Source organism: Pagrus pagrus (genome assembly GCF_965226575.1).
Source record: "Pagrus pagrus genome assembly, chromosome: 8".
Classification (NCBI taxonomy): domain Eukaryota; kingdom Metazoa; phylum Chordata; class Actinopteri; order Spariformes; family Sparidae; genus Pagrus; species Pagrus pagrus.
Window position 1 is genome coordinate 21,061,190 of NC_140192.1, and position 16,548 is coordinate 21,077,737.

Consider the following 16,548-nt stretch of genomic DNA (forward strand, 5'->3'; position numbering starts at 1 on the left):
CAATAAAGTTTCTCCTCACTTGAATTGAAGGTCAAAGGCCAGAGGATGTCATTCACTGTGATTATAAAGCCCACTGAGGCAATGTGATTGTGATTGTGAGCTATACACATAAAATTGATTTGATCTCAGTGTGGTTAACTAAGTTTAAATGTCATGTTACAACAGGCCTTTGTAGACTGAGGAAGTGTGTGAAGAAGGAGGAGGAGGTGTGATCCCAGAAACTGTACTGGGCCTTTAAATGGATTTTGCATCTGGAGCAGTTCCTCCATATCCCCACACAGACACGGGCCAATGTGCCACCGATGACTGCCCACCTTTAACGGCTTTGTTTACAAGGGGTTTACAGGTACACAACACTTAATGCGATGTCAACAACACTAATAACACAGCAGTGTAGGCAGTTAGTTAGCTGTAGAGCTGCATGTTCTCAGACAGCCTCAGATGTCTGCTGAGGAGAGGGGGAGTAGGCCGAAGGAAACATGGAGGCGACTTGTGATTGATTGTTTTCATGGATACAGCTGACCTGGAGTCACTTTATGCAAGATTATTTTTGTGTCTTACTGTATCGTAAAGATTAAAACCAAGGGTAGCCATTTTCCTCAAAGGAAAGCTAATCTATAAACGTTGCCCGTGGCGCTAAGCTAACATCGATGCGACCAGTCGGCAACAATCGAGCTCCGCTTAGAAATGTTACTATTATATGTTAACGTCTTATTTATCGGTAAACCCGATGAGCATGTCACTTTTTAGTAGTGTCGTAAACGTCTTTTGCTATTTTCATGTAATTCGGCTGAGAGCTGTGATCATTTTTCAACTATATTTCAGCCTTTTTCTCTGACAGTCTGTTGTTGATGTTAGCGCCAGGTGAACCATTTTACGCGAGCTAGCGATAGATGGAAGTTGATAGTTAATATTGTTAGGTACCATTTGTTTTAGTGGGTGAACGGTGAACTAAAGAGTGGACAGAGTTTACTATGAAACATGTAACAATGGCGGTGTTTAATTCGCTTGCTAGCTAGTTAATGATAGACACGCGTGCTCTGTTAAATTGGTAGGTTTTTGAACAGAGTCTGGTTTATGTTTTCATCCAGGACAGCATCATGGGCCAGGTTTGATTAAAATGATAATATGGTGATGATTGGTGGTGTTTGTTTTGTTTTTAATGAAGACATTAGCTGTGTGTTAAATTGAACATTACCAGTTGAGCAGTCAATATATTATTACAATATTTAATGTAATTATCTATGAATTAAAAAGAAGTTGCTCATATCAACTGCTGTAATAAAACTATGGTGCAGGTATTACCTACTTAAATTGGCTATTTAAAATATAAAATGCAAAAGTGTTGATGTCTCGTCACTGCTGTAGATGTTTAATGTTGGGCTCATTTTAACTCCTTTTATAAATCAAATCAATTTTATTTACACAGCCCAGAATCACAATCACATTGCCCCAGTGGGCTTTACAATCTGCAGCGAGCGACATCCTCTGTCCTTAGACCCTCCATTCGAGTGGGGAAAACTTGCCATATACAGATATACATGCGATAGATGTCGCTTTATATACTGTTGACTAGTTTAATCCACAGCAGTGCATCATAATCTATAAAATCATCGTATGTTTGTATCCACTGTGAGAACACACATCTGTCAAAATTGAGAAAAACAGCCTGTTTTCAGATTCGTGACGATGCATTTTCCAGCTAATCCAAGAGGGTTTTTAAAGAGTTTATTTAGATGAAGACATGGGAATTTTCTCAACACATAAAGGAACACTTATGGAGACTGGACGGGAAGAGGGGGACAGCTGTAATCTGAATAATAACTAAAGCTGTCCGGTAAATGTAATGGAGTAAAAGTGCGATAATTGCCTTTGAGATGTAGTGAAGTAGAAGTAGCCTATAAAGTTTCACAAAATGGAAATACTCAAGTAAAGCACAAGTAGGCCTAACTCAAATTTATATTTAAGTACAGTACTTAATAAATGTACAACAGGCACACTGTGACAGAAGGCAACTACAGTATATAAGAAACACTACAGAGCAGACAGACCTGTCCAATCTGAACAGCCTTGCTTTTTAGTCTCGATTACTCCGATCCATCACAATAATAGTACACAAATTAGACTACTTTGGCTGCCAGAATCCAATGCTGGCCTCAGTTTTGTATTTTATCTCAAAAACATGGTTTGGAATAATTAATTTGCAGGCTCTGTAATCCTCATCTATCCTTTTAGGGCAAACCTGTGAATCAATGCAGGTAATTCTTCCTGCTGTCTGAACTACTTTGGCAAAAGACAAAATGTCAAATTCACTACATTTCCAGTGTGCAACTGTTCAGGAGGGATGATATAGTCTCTGTATGTGTCCTCGACAGGTGCTGCTGGCTGTCGGTTCACTATGGCCCAGAACCAGGTGATCCTGCAGTTCCGCTTTGCCACATTCGGGGACTCCATGCTGCAGAAGATGAACCTCCTACGTCACCAGAGACGCTTCTGTGATGTCACCGTGCGCATCAACCAGCTGGAGGTCCCCGGTCACAAGGTAGTGTTTGCCGCTGGCTCCTCGTTCCTGAGGGACCAGTTCATCCTGCAGCAGGACTCCAGGGCGGTTCAGATTTCCATGATCCAGGAGGCAGAGGTGGGCCGGCAGCTGCTGCTGTCCTGCTACACAGGTCAGCTGGAGTTTCCCGAGCTGGAGCTGGTGCATTACCTGACAGTGGCCAGTTTCCTCCAAATGGGCCACATTGTGGAGCAATGCACTCAGGCGCTCAGCAAGTTCATTAAACCTCAGGCTGCACGGCAGCTGGAGGTGGAGGTGGATATGAGGAGGGAGAAGAAGGAGGAGGGTTTATCCTCTCAGGCCCAGAGAGAGCAAGAGCACTCTCAGGTTCGGACTGTCCACGAGGAAGATGAGGATGTGGAGCATGTTGAGGACGACAACAATGGTGACGACGACGACGATGATGATGACGATGTGATCATACAGCCCAAGTCCCCTCTGCAGATCTTAGGCAGACGTCCAAGGCAGGGTATGGTGGAGAGTGACATCACTATAGTAAAAGTGGAGTCTGTGTCTGACGTAGCAGAAAACTCCATCACTGGTCATTTCCCCTCCAGCCCACCTGCTGCCCTTCACTCTCCTGAGCCCCAGCACTCCCTCATCAACTCCACTGTGGACAGTCGTGGCAGTGAGATGGCGGTTCCACCTGGCGTGGCGGGATACCCGCTCAGTCCGCCTCCTCCATCCCCTCCTGCGGAGAAACACAGCGGGCACCAGAGGAACTACGACAAACCTCTACAATGGTACCACCAGTGCCCAAAATGTGCCCGGGTCTTCCGCCAGCTGGAGAACTACGCCAACCACCTCAAGATGCACAAGCTGTTCATGTGCCTCCTGTGCGGCAAGACCTTCACGCAAAAGGGCAACCTGCACCGACACATGCGCGTGCACGCCGGCATCAAGCCCTTCCAGTGTAAAATCTGCGGCAAGACCTTCACCCAAAAGTGTTCTTTGCTGGATCATCTAAACCTGCACAGTGGGGACAAGCCACACCGCTGCAACTACTGTGACATGGTTTTCGCTCATAAGCCAGTTCTCCGCAAGCACCTCAAACAGATCCACGGCAAGAACAGCTTCGACAACGCAAACGAAGGCAGCCTGCACGAAGGGGGTCTTGACTTTGACTTTGGCCAAATATGAAATCATTGGACCCTTACGTTTTAGTAGCTTTGTTGGAAACCAGCTGTCATTTAAATGGGAATGGTGCGGGCTTTCTCTAAGATAGAAACTGAAACTGATACAAACATTTTCTTTGGTGAGAAGCCAAAAATGGCATTATCAAAGCTGGGCAGATGAGCGAACAGGACATGTCAGCCTCGTCCTGATGAGTTTAACTGGAGAGCATTAACAAAATAGAGAAGTTTTCCTGGTCTAATGTCACTGTAGCTTCATTATCGTGGACTGTTTTTTATCGTTTTTTCTACAATACATTGTAGATGCCTTCATATCATACTTGAAAATTCAGCACTGAAACACAAATCTTAATGACTGTACATCATTAGTTTTATTAATGAATTAACATGTGTCTGCGTTGTTCAATGGAAAAAAAAACGGGAGAGCCGAAGTCACGCCCCTTCTGGTTTTCCTCTGGGAAAAGAGAAAGACAGATCATTTTTTAATGCCATTTGAATTGTGTCATGAATCACACACTGGATGTTTGTCAATTTAAAAGATAATTTTCCAAGTCAAGTCAGTCTTAATTTGTCATGAAATTAATGAAATGTGAGACTGAAAATACAGAATTATAAATACTATACAGCCAACAGTATTGTTGAACCTTCACCAAAACCTGTAACTTAAACATTGTAGAGCTGCTCCTGTATATTAGCAGCTCACCGAACTGACCAGCTCTTTTTTAGTACCTTCTCTGTGCCGAGTTGGTGGCCATGTTGGTGTTTGTTGACGGTGTTGAGCAAGACGATGTAGTTCACCGAGCAGTTTCACACAAAACTAGATATTTTACTTCAGTTTTCAGTTGGAAAATGATCTTTTAAATTGACGAACATCATACAGTATGTGTAAATCACGGCACAATTCAATTCAAATGTCTCTCCTTTGACTAAAATACAAAGTTTTTCTGAAATAAGGTCCCATGGGGCAAACCGGAAGGAGCGTGACTTCGGCTCTCTATTGCAAAAAGGATATATATTCAAAATATTTATCATATTCATTTGTATATTGTGTATACAGTCTACTGTAGCCTTTCTTTCTTACCTGTGTGAATATGACAACTTCATAACTAAAAGAAACTTGAAAGAAGCTGGGTTGAAACATATTTTATTGTGGGAAAGCTACGCCGCTGATGGGGGATGCCAAAGTGTCTATGTGAACTGAAATGGTTCTTTTATACAGACTTTATATCTGAGGTACTACTGGACCAAAGTGACATTGTACCTGTCCTGTGTTCATGCAAGTCGATGTGTGTTATGACATTAAAAACTCTTAATCAGTGTTAGTTGTTAGCGTTCTTATTGTTACACACAACTCATGCACATCACAATTCAGTATCTATAAAAACGGCACAAATTCTGCACTCCTGATGTTAAATTGTATCAGATCATGAAGAAGAGAAGAATAACAAGCACAAATGTTTCAGTGACTGCCTGCCTTCCTCAGCGTGCACCCTCGGTTTTACATGCTTTTTTATCTGAAAGTGGCATGTAAATGTGTGGGGAGTAACTTCAACAAAGTGTCTTTGTGTTTGCTGTAGCGTATTATCTGAGTGTGTTCCGACCAGTGAATAGATTAAATGACAGTGATGGTTACACTCTCCTGTCCTGCAGCTTTCACTCAATGTTTAAGGGTGCAAAATGGAAGAATCAAATCATTATTCACAGAAACAGTTTTGACCATATGTGGAAAGACATATATATAAGGGGACCTTATTTTCCTCTGGGAACAGCTTGTTTATTCCATTATGTAAAAAATGTCTGAGTTTATATTATTACCTCATTAGTGTTGTAAATCAAATCATCATTTGTAGTTGTATTAACTTTACAACACCAAAATACAAGGTGCACAGCATTAAACCTTTTTAAACACCCTTTAATATCACAGTGATCACATTTGTACATTCACATTACAGTTATAACTTTTATATGAATGTGAGTTTTGCTGTTTTATTTATCTCAAACTTATTTCTTGCACTAAATCACACATTTTTAGTATAGTCCAAAAAGGAGAAAGTGTTACCACCCAGCCCATACTGTGTATTATGTGTTTAAACCTGCTTCATGGTCACTACAGGTAAGAACATGCTGAGGCCAAAGACGTGTCGATGAGGTGAATATGATTTGAATACAATGATTTGTATACGAGCAGCTATGTCCACTTACCATTGCTGCGCAGTCCATCTCTGGTGTGTGTGGTGCAGCGATGTCCAAGACTGCAGGCTGCTGCCAGAGCTTTCTGCATTATGTGTTTGATTATGAAACGCCAAAAACTCTGGTTGTACCAAGTATACGGGTAGGATTTGTCTTCAGGTTCACCCAGTTTCTGGTGGTGCTGTACGTGGTGGGGTAAGTGACATGAAGCTTTGATGTGGGAGTGTGGTGTCAGCACTGCACTGGGATGGGATGAAGCTAAACTAGTCAAGAAATGCTGTTGTAATGAGCTGCCTGGTGATTCGTTATGATCTGAGGGCATTGTAACGGGGCCCTGTGTAGTTATGGAGAATAATTTTATTATTAACAATAATAATGTGGTAATAAACTATTTTCCATAACTGAATAAACAAGCTGTTCTCACAGGATAGTGAGGTCCCAAGAACACTGTTTGAAGCTAGAAAGGTGGCAGGGTCCGCCACATATAAACAAAGTAAAACAGTTTGAGACTGTGTTGTCCTTCAAGGTCAGTTTGTTACTCAGTTTATTCAGTCATAAAAACAAAGAGAGTTTGTTTATTAGGTTTGGAAAAATTCAGCCAGTGTAGATCTATCTCTTCCGAGTAAAACTTCTTCCCCAAAACTACATAGTGCACCTTTAAAGTATCCCACTGCTGTAATCCTGCAGGTATGTGTGTGTGGTGCAGAAGGCCTACCAGGAGACAGACTCCGTCCTCAGTACCGTCACCACCAAAGTGAAAGGTTTTGCCTTCACCAACATGTCTGACGCCGACCCTCGATTTTGGGATGTGGCAGATTATGTTATCCCACCTCAGGTTTGAAATACACATTTCATCTTAATCACAAACACACACAAGCCAAATGTCCACTTTCCATCTTGTCTTCATCCACGGTTTGTCCCATCTGTGCTTCTCTTCTGTCAAACAGGGTGGTGATTCATTCTTTGTGTTAACAAACATGGTCGTTACCCCCCTTCAAACTCAGGCCCGCTGTCCTGAGGTGAGTGACAACATGGCCCAAGAATTATTAGCCCAATGAAATGATAAAAAATTGATCTCAATATGTCAGAAACTATTAGAGCTGATTGATATATCGACTGGCTGATATTATTGCCTGATAATAGCCTATCACAGATGAATCTGTATCAGAGTTTATGTTGCCCCATATGCACGATATGAAAACTTTTTTAGAGATTAAAATAGATAAAAAGATGCTTGGGATAATTCACTGTTTCAGTGCACTGATGTCATTTTAGATGATACAGTTTGCTGTTAAACTGTAAAATATCCTGCAATTGCAAAAAATGTGTATATATCAGCAGCTGTACCAGCTTTGGCCTCTCTTTCAGGCGCTAGAATCTATATTTTAAAATGTTCATCACAAGTTTAAAGAGCCCAAGGCCACATCTTTACATTTCTTATTTTGTCCAACCGAGAGTACAACACATGTCCTCATTAAGATGATGTAATCTTAACTTTTGGAAAACTGGGACAGCAGATGTTTGGCTAGCCATGCTCGCGGCGTATCTCTCTATGGCAGTATCAGACGATCCACCACTTTGATCCAGACTAAGAATGCCTCAAGAATTATTGAATGGATTGCTGTAAAATTTTTGGGGTATCCAGACAATGAAGCTTAACAAGTTTATAGAGATCCCTTGAATTTTCCTCTTGGTATGAAGTTGACCATCAGGTAAAGATTTTTAAGTCTGATCTAAGTTGTGTTAATGACTTGTGATCTGGTGGAGGAAAAAAGTTTTGTCAGGATAATCTAACTAAACTTCTTTTTTCCATCTTTAAAAATCATTTTCACTTGTTTCCAAGCACAAAATAAAGATTTATCCTGCAAAAACATTTTTCACTCAGTTTCACAAAGGAGAGAAAGCTACCCGACTGTAACAGCCTGCGATCTTACAGGTTATGGAGATCCTGGAATGATAAAAGTAGATCTGTTTACAGAAATATAACATTATCCAACTTCTTTCACATATTTATTGAATTGGGTGGAAACAATGAAATTAGCAGACAATTGTGAAGCTTTTATGCTTGAATGTAATGGAGAAGTCATTAGATTCATTGTTATTGTTCAGCTTGCATACACACCAACCTGATCAGGCCAGTAAATCTACTACAAAGGCGCTCTGACATGTACACAGTGTCACATAGTGGACAGATTAACAGACAGATGTTTTTTTCTCCTCCAGCTTCCGAACCCATCCACTACTTGTGTGGATGATTGTGACTGTATCGAGGGATACAGTGATCCTCGAGGAAATGGTAGGTCTTCCTCACCGGGCGGCTTCTGACTGATATGCGCTCACTCTTCAGCTGTAAATGATGTGATACCATACAGATACATATCCTCTCAGGTATCCTGACGGGGCTGTGTGAGAACTATTCCACAACTGTCAAGACCTGTGAAGTGATCTCATGGTGCCCTCTTGAAATAGACACTAAGCTGCCTGAGTAAGAATACCTGCAATGTAGTAGTATTTATAGTATAATGTAGATATGGCTTGACTTGCTGTTTCTGTCCCACAGACATGCGCTGCTGGCTGCAGCAGAGAACTTCACTGTGTTGATCAAAAACAGCATAACATACCCGAAGTTCAACGTTCACAGGTCCGTGTTTCTGTAAAAAAGAAAAATGTGTGGAGAGGCACAGGCTCTTATCAGTCCAGTTCATGCAAACACACTGCTGTAGTGTGTGTCATTATATCAAACATTTGTCTGCCTTTCTTTCTCAGAAGGAACATACTGCCACATATTAACTCCTCATACCTGAAGAGGTGTGAGTTCAGTCGCACAAAAGACCCCGACTGCCCCATATTCCGCCTCAAACACATCGTTTCAGAGGCTGGAGAGGAATTTCAAGACATGGCTGTAAAGGTACAATATGTAACTCTGTTGAATTTCAGTTGTCAGATCTTTCACAAGTGATTAAAGGGATAGTTCAGGTTTTTTGCTGTGGGGTTGTATGAGGTGCTCAGGGGTCAGCTCTCCCCCTGTGTGGAGAAGCAGCGTGTAGCACCAGCAGGGAAGCAGAGCATTGTACTGCTAAACGGCACTGACTGCAAGCTGTATTTTATCTACCTTAAATGGGGCCCACCTAAAAAATATATATTAGTTTAAGAAAATAGGTCTTGCTGTCAGTACCGTTGAGCAGTACAATGCTCTGCTCTCCTGTCGGTGCTACAAGCTGCTTCTCTACACAGGTGGAGAGCTGACGGTCATCTACTACAGGTACAAGGGAGAAGCACTTCATACAACCCCACATCAAAAGGCCTGAACTATCCCTTTAAAGTGTCACATTTGTCTGCACTTATACACTGCTGAAGGAGTTTTCTCTTCTGAAAATTAAATAATGTATTTATTGTTCTTGTTTTATGTTGTGTTTATACAGGGTGGTATCCTCGGTATTATTATCGACTGGAGCTGTGACCTGGACTGGTGGGCAGGGAAGTGTAACCCCAGCTACAGCTTCCGCAGGCTGGACAACAAAAATCCTACCAATAATGTGGCGCCTGGATTCAACTTTAGGTGAAAAAACTAAATGTGAAAAATGTTTATTAATAAACAGTTTAAGCTAGGAAAACATGTATTTAAAAAAAAAACACTGCTTGTAGGTTTGCAAAATACTACAAGACCCCCGATGGAGAGGAAACCAGAACCTTAATCAAAGCGTACGGGATCCGGTTCGACGTCGTTGTACATGGAACTGTGAGGCCTGAACAAATCTTGAAATGGAAATGAGATCATCAACAACAATGTGTGTTGTCTTTGCTTTGACAAAACCTGGAGCCTTCTTTTATCTTCCAGGCAGGAAAGTTTGGAATCGTACCGACCGTGGTGAACTTGGGTGCAGCTTTAACATTTCTCAGTTTGGTGAGTTGGTCTCTTCAGTTGAAATATTGATTTCAAGAAAACGTAATGATACAAAGAGTGTTTTCCTTCAGGTTCCCGTGGTTGCCGACTGGGTTATGCTGACATGCATGGGAAAAAGAGAACTTTACAAGAAACAGAAAATCACACATCTGAATGAGGATGCTGACACTGAAATAGTAAGTGACAGGTCTTTCATATTTTCACTAGAGATAGACCGATTATCAGGGCCAATATTCAGCATTTTCCGATTATCGAGTCAGTTATTTTTCTGTCAGACTGCTGATAAAATAAACTCATTATAAAATGTGCTACTTTGGCTTTGATGCAACATCCTCTCAGACAAAGTCCCGCCCACAACAATATCTGATTGGTAACACGTCACAATTAATAGCCTATAAACACTGAATAATCTGAATCTGCAAAGTAACCGGTAACTAAATTTATCAAATAAATGCAGTGAAGAGGAAGTATAAAGTAGCAGAAAACGGAAATACTAAAGTAAAGTACCACAAAATTGTACTAAAGAACATCCATCCATCCATTATCTTCCACTCAATCTGGGGTCGGGTCGCAGAGGCAGCCGGCTAAGAAGGGAATTCCAGACCTCCTAGGTGTTCCCAGGCCAGATGGGATATATAGTCCCTCCAGTGAGTTCTGGGTCTGCCCCAGGGTCTCTTCCCAGTTGGTTGTGCCTGGTACACCTCCCAAGGGAGGCCCCATAAAGAACAGTACTTGAGTAAATTATACTTAGGTTTATCCCATCACTGGTTGTTTTGACAAGAAGAGTTTCATTTTTACTGCAAAAATGACTATTGATCCCAAATATCGGTTTTCAGTCTCCTTGATTTCTAATAATTGCCCTGAAAAAGTCCTATTGGTCGACCCCTAGTTTTCACATTCCTGCCTACTGGCAGTAATTAGTACTGAATAAAAGAGGAAGCATTACCCCTCAGCTTATCTGTCACCTTCTATTTTTATAACACAGATGCCAGTGGGCACCAGCTATGGAACCCAGTAGCATGGTGACATCGACACATGACTCTGCAGAGGAATCTGAACCTGCTCCAGAACAACTGAAATGGAAACAGATTGCTTCAATATCATATGAATGATTTATTAAAAATGGTTAAAGGGGCTTTATGTAAGAACTTTAGTTGATAAAAGTCAAAAATCAACTAAAATTATCAATAAATACAATAAATAGAGAGCCGAAGTCACGCCCCTTCCGGTGGACCCCGTGGGACCTTTTTTCAGAAAAACTTTGTATGGGAGTAAATTAAGAGAGACAAATAATTTTTGAACTACACATATGATGTTTGTCAATTTAAAAGATCATTTTCCAAGTCAAGAAAGTCGTAGTTTGTCGTTATTAAAGTAAAATATCGTCTAGTTTTGTGTTAAACCGCTCAGTGAACTACATCGAGATGCTCAACACACGTCATCAACACCAACATGGCCGCCAGCTTGGCACAGAAAAGGTACTAAAAAAGATGAAAATCTTGGCTGTGTAGTCTTTACAATTACGTATTTTCACAGTCTGATATTAAATTAATTTGATGACAAACTTAAATTGACAAACATCATATGTGTAGATCGTGACACAATTCAAGTGGGATCAGAAAAGACTAATCCAGATTTAATGTGACATCCTTGGCTAGCAAGTAACAGAGAAGTGAACTGAACTGGCACCATCATAAAAACTTGATAAAATATAGTTTTCTAACTTTTGTCCTTCATTTTTTTTAGTTAACCGAATAACTGTAACTAAAGTGGGCGTCACTTTCTATTTTCATAATTCACATGCCTATAGAGTGGTGTAGCGATGACATATTTTTGTAGGCTAACTGAAAATAATGTCTGTGGCAAACACAAATTTACGATACTTACACGTTTTGTTCAGCAAGATAATCTCCACAGATGAACTCCACTTTTGTGATTTCCAAAGCGTAAATTAAATCGCTAGAAATAAAATGCTAATGTTAGGCTATAAACAACGACATTGCGGTCGCATGACTTAAACGTCACCACCACTAAGCGTCTTACTACACAATTACTACACACGTTTTCAATAAACTGATTGATCTACAAGTTGTAAGGTAGAGTTAGAATAGTTAGTAACTAAAGTTGGCCTGTAAAGACGGACTAGCGAGTAGATGAGTAGTTGATGACGTTTAATGACCCTGACAACCTCTGTAGTCTCATTTAGACACGTTTTTAAAAGATGTAAGTGCTTTATGAATAAACTGTGGGACATTTATTGATGTATTTTATGTCGCAGAACAAAACGTGTAAACAAAAACTTCAGTAACCACAGACCGTAATTCAGGCATTTAACCTCCTTTAAAGGCTGACTGATATCCAGGTTTTAGGACTATAGACTACACCACTCTGAGCACCAGCTGTGGCAGCCAGTAGCATGGTCACATGACTCTGAAGAATATGACCTCTGACTTATTGAAATGTAAACAGATTGCTTCAACATCATATGAATTATTCAATAAAACTGGTTGAATGTGTAAATGTAATGAATGGTTTTAAGAAATGTTTCCTTCCAGTCTCAGTCACAGATTGAAGGTGAGTGTCCCGCACCGCACGGGGGCAGCACCACTTTATGAGACAACATGACCGAACACAAGAAGCTGTACCAACGAAGAAGAAGAAGAATCTTGTATGCTAGCAAGCAACAGAGAAGTGGGAGCAGGCGAGCCCTCAGGACAGAGGCACCGTCATTAAAACTTGATAAAATATAGTTTTCTAACTTTTAATCTTCATTTTTATTTTTTAACTAACCGAATAACTGTATGTCTAACAGCGGTGTGCGTCGAAGAGCTAGTCTCGCTGTGTTAGCAGCCTAGTTAATGATACTGTTAGCCTGAGAGCTAAACTTGTATTTGGGCAGCTGGCTTCTCCCAGTTAGCATCGATGAGGAAACCCAACCCCGGCACTGGTGCTGTAAGTAAGACTGACCAGCTTGTCTTGAGTTAGCTAGTCGGCTGGTTGTCTTAGAAAGAAAACAGCAGAATGACAGGTGAGTGACACGACCTGACATCAACAACTTCATGCTATTGAGCTAGCTAGCATTGTGTTTTGATAGCAGCGTCAGTACACAGATAGGACAGACCAACTAATGTTAACACCTCGGGTTTTCTCAGAGGATGCCGTCTTGCTGAATGTACCCGTCATTCGGCAGCTGTACCACTGGGACTGTGGGTTAGCCTGCTCCAGGATGGTCCTGAAGTGAGTGCACAGTGAAGTTTCCAACTTCTGAAATCATACTTGTGAATCTTTTTGCTTTATGTATAAGCCCAGCTGCGTTTTTGATAGATACAGCCATGCATACAAGTTATTTACAGTCTGTCACTGTGTATTCTTGCAGGTACCTCCATCCTGTGAGTGATGAGGAGTTTCAGAGAGCATGCTGGGACCTGAAGCTCACAGAGAGTGTGTGGACTATTGACCTGGCCTACCTCATGTGCCATCTAGGAATTAAACACTGCTTTTGCACGCAGACTCTGGGCGTCGATAAGGGCTTTAGAAATCAGGTACTTTGCACAGTCTATGCTGTCAGTGTTCTCCCAAACAGATTTGAATGCCCCTAGTTCTGTGTGTGACTTTGTTGTCTTTGCTACGGTTTGCAGTCCTTTTATAAGAAACACTTCGACACAGAAGAAGACAGAGTGAATGAGCTCTTCCTTAAAGCAGACAGCAAAGGTGTGATGGTGAAGAAATGGTGAGTTTTCTGTTACTTATTGATCATATGGACAACCCCCCCGCTTTTGCCTCAGATAAAGTAAACCTAACACCTGATGTGTGTCTGTGATCATGTTTCCGTAGTTCTGTCACAGTTCAGGAAATCCAGTCTCATCTGGAGCAGGGCCACGTCGCTATCGTGCTGGTCAATGCTGTCGTCTTGACATGTGAGCTCTGCTCGTCGCCTGTCAAATACTGCTGCTTCCTGCCTGTGGGTCAGAAATGTTTCTGCAGGAAGCCAGAGTACCAGGGTCATTTTGTGGTCGTGTGCGGCTTCAACAGGACCACTGGCAGTGTTTTCTACAACAACCCTGCTTATTCTGATCGTGAGTAATCTCTCATATGTCCAAAGCACAGGCAGGGTGAGGCATAACTGTTTTTGAATAAAAATAGTATCAATAAGCTACAGAGGAAAGGTTTTGAAAATGTAATGTTAAAGGTAGGGGTTGACTGATATGGTTTTTTCAGGGCTGATACCAATTATTAGAAATCAAGGAGTCTGAAAACCGATATTTGGGACGGATAGTCATTTGCAGTAAAAATTAAACTCTTTGTGTCAAAATTTCGAACAAGCAGTTAATATTAAAATTCTGAGTTTGAATTTCTTCTTCAAAACTACATAGTGCCCCTTTTTATGCATTCAGAACAACAGTTTGATTGATCATGCAAAGTGAAACTTCAACTTCAACTTCAACTTCAAAATGAAGTCACGCCGGCAGCTCGGTGGGTACAGCATGATCTGAGCTGAATGCCAGCGTCATCATGTTAACATGCTTATTTTTAGCAGGCATAATGTTACCATCTTAAGTGTGTTTGCATGCTACCATTAGCAAATTACTACTGAACACAAAAAGTTGAATGATGAGGATGTCATTAGTTTTTAAAGAATTTGGTCACAATCCATTTAAATTTGGACCTGATGACAAGTCAAAGGAGCACTGCATAGTTATGGGGGAGAAATTTTCTCTTTGTTTTCATGACTGAATAAACTGAACAAACAAACTGACCTTAAAGGACAACACAATTTAATAATGTTTTACTTTGTTTATCTTTGGCGTGTTCTGGGACCTTATTTTCCTCTGAGAACAGCTTGTTTATTCAGTAATGGAAAAAATAAATACTTCTGAGTTTGTATTATTACCTCATTGATATTGTAAATTAAAATTCTGAGTTTGAATTTCTTCTCCAAAACTACATAGTGCCCCTTTAAGGCATTAGCAAAGTTATTACTGTAGCAAATTTCTAATCTATTGAGTATTGTGTGTGTGTGTGTGTGTGTGTGTGTGTGTGTGTGTGTGTGTGTGTGTGTGTGTGTGTGTGTGTGTGTGTCATTCAGGGGTGTGCTGCACCAGCATCAGTAACTTCGAGGAGGCTCGGCGAAGCTATGGGACAGATGAGGACATCCTATTCGTCTTTAAGGAGAGTTGATGGACAGTGACGATTGGATTTCAATTTCACTCTTTCTCACCTCATCATTGTAGTGACTTGATGCTGCAGGTCAACAGTGTTGGACTCGTGGCTCCACCTGTTGTCCATTGTCTCAGATGCCCTGGGCCATCATCTTTGGTGCTAATTGCTCATGAGAGGCAGATTCACTGCGCTTTTTCCCTTGTATACAGTCACTACTTTACGACCCCTGAAGGATTAACAGCTGAGAGGCTCAATAATATAAGTTGAACTCTTTTTGTTTTTAATGAGCAGCTAGTTCAAATGAATTTTATTGCGTCTTTGTTCAGTTTTAATGACTCTTGTTGCTCATATATTTGAAGCTATTCAAATGTAAAACTGTGCTATTTCAAAAAATGGATGAAATGTGGGAATTGTGACATAGAATAGGAATTACCAGGAAATAATGTGCACATAATTCAGGGCTGATGATGGCAACATTTAGTATATCCAATTTAGCTGTGCTGTTCAGTAGTGATGTAACTGAAGCCTCACCTCCACTTGCCTTTTGAAGAAATCCTGCTAACTCACCTGTCGGCCGCTTTTTATTCTGACGATTTTATCAACAGGGAATACAGGAAGTAGTTGCATTTTGAGAGTCTCAGGTAATTAATGCCCAAATGTGTGACACGCACATCAATTGACAAACTTAAGTTAATGCAATACTCCAAAGTGTGTCTATGGAAGTCAGTCTACTTGCAGACGAACACACTGAAACATGAACTCACCAGTTTCCCTCACTTCACTGGAATAAAAACAGCTCAACATCTTGTGTTTTGGAGTCATGGATGCGTTGTTCAGTTGTTTTGATCATGTTGCAGAACAAAAAGGTGTAAATTGGACTCTGTCTGTTTGAAAGCAATGAAGACCAGGTAATTTCCTCATTGTCCCTCAGTTGTATTTTTTAATTTTGGTATTATGTAAACGTTTTTTGCACTATGCTTTTCAAACCTGACATAATTGTGTTATTTAAATTAAAAATGTAACCAGTAAATAGCTTTTCTGAATCTATGAAAAGTGGTATTCTCCTGGGTGTGCTTTTTGCTAAGAACAAAAAGCATGTTTTAAAACCACAAACTTTATTTTTTATGAAACATAGAGCTGCATTTATGATGTTGTAATTAAAGGGTTTGAAAATACGACGCATCCTTGTCATTTTTTCCTGATACATGAATAGTTAATGTTCCTTACACGTACATTTCTGTATCCCTTTTTAGTATATTGACCACCCTTAACACCCACTGTTACACCGCCAACCTGTTCATCATGAGCAGTGGGGGTTCGGTTTGACAAAAGTCAAGGGGAGTCAAACTAGCAACCTTCCAATTACAGGGTGACCCGCTCTACCTCATGAGCTACAGCTGCCCATCATATGCTAACATTCAGCCAGAGATTGAGGGAATAACATCAGATCTGGGTCCCGTTTTCCATATGTGGGCTATCATGATGTTAGCCAGCTAATGTGATCCTGTTAATTGTCATTTAGCTAACTTGGACCCTTGGGAGGCGGAGTTTAAATCTTGAATTATGTTATCTCAAACATCAGTCTTTAAAATTGTTGAAGC

The 16,548-nt window shown here is 40.8% G+C and overlaps 3 protein-coding genes across 4 annotated transcripts; all 3 read left to right on the forward strand.

The window, feature by feature from the left end:
* The first annotated feature begins 219 nt into the window (after window positions 1–219).
* On the forward strand, window positions 220–5,011 carry zbtb26 (zinc finger and BTB domain containing 26). 2 transcript variants are annotated; one of them, XM_084360460.1, is made up of 2 exons: window positions 220–346; window positions 2,376–5,011. In XM_084360460.1, exon 2 carries the CDS (start codon window positions 2,399–2,401, stop codon window positions 3,698–3,700), a length of 1,302 nt encoding a protein of 433 aa, XP_084216586.1. In that variant the 5' UTR covers window positions 220–346; window positions 2,376–2,398; the 3' UTR covers window positions 3,701–5,011. The 2 variants fall into 2 exon arrangements, with proteins under 2 accessions (XP_084216586.1, XP_084216587.1); XM_084360461.1 differs by lacking the exon at window positions 220–346 and adding an exon at window positions 445–2,258.
* Window positions 5,012–5,935: 924 nt separating this feature from the next.
* Window positions 5,936–10,805, forward strand: LOC311261899 (P2X purinoceptor 4a-like; the record flags this gene model as incomplete). The annotated part of the gene is made up of 12 exons (XM_084360912.1): window positions 5,936–6,078; window positions 6,571–6,718; window positions 6,831–6,902; window positions 8,107–8,179; window positions 8,272–8,368; window positions 8,444–8,524; window positions 8,650–8,791; window positions 9,306–9,442; window positions 9,529–9,622; window positions 9,722–9,787; window positions 9,859–9,963; window positions 10,773–10,805. 12 exons carry the CDS (start codon window positions 5,936–5,938, stop codon window positions 10,803–10,805), a joined length of 1,191 nt encoding a protein of 396 aa, XP_084217038.1.
* A 1,646-nt stretch (window positions 10,806–12,451) lies between these two features.
* On the forward strand, window positions 12,452–16,122 carry gucd1 (guanylyl cyclase domain containing 1). Its single transcript, XM_084361039.1, has 6 exons — window positions 12,452–12,815; window positions 12,940–13,024; window positions 13,164–13,329; window positions 13,426–13,517; window positions 13,622–13,863; window positions 14,874–16,122. Exons 1-6 carry the CDS (start codon window positions 12,809–12,811, stop codon window positions 14,963–14,965), a joined length of 684 nt encoding a protein of 227 aa, XP_084217165.1. The 5' UTR covers window positions 12,452–12,808; the 3' UTR covers window positions 14,966–16,122.
* Window positions 16,123–16,548: the final 426 nt, after the last annotated feature.

Coding starts and splice junctions, on each gene's coding strand:
- gucd1 (XM_084361039.1), top strand. Junction 13,518..13,621: donor GGTGTGATGGTGAAGAAATG/GTGAGTTTTCTG, acceptor ATGTTTCCGTAG/TTCTGTCACAGTTCAGGAAA. Junction 13,864..14,873: donor CAACCCTGCTTATTCTGATC/GTGAGTAATCTC, acceptor TGTGTCATTCAG/GGGTGTGCTGCACCAGCATC.
- zbtb26 (XM_084360460.1), top strand. CDS start 2,399: ATGGCCCAGAACCAGGTGATCCTGCAGTTCCGCTTTGCCACATTCGGG.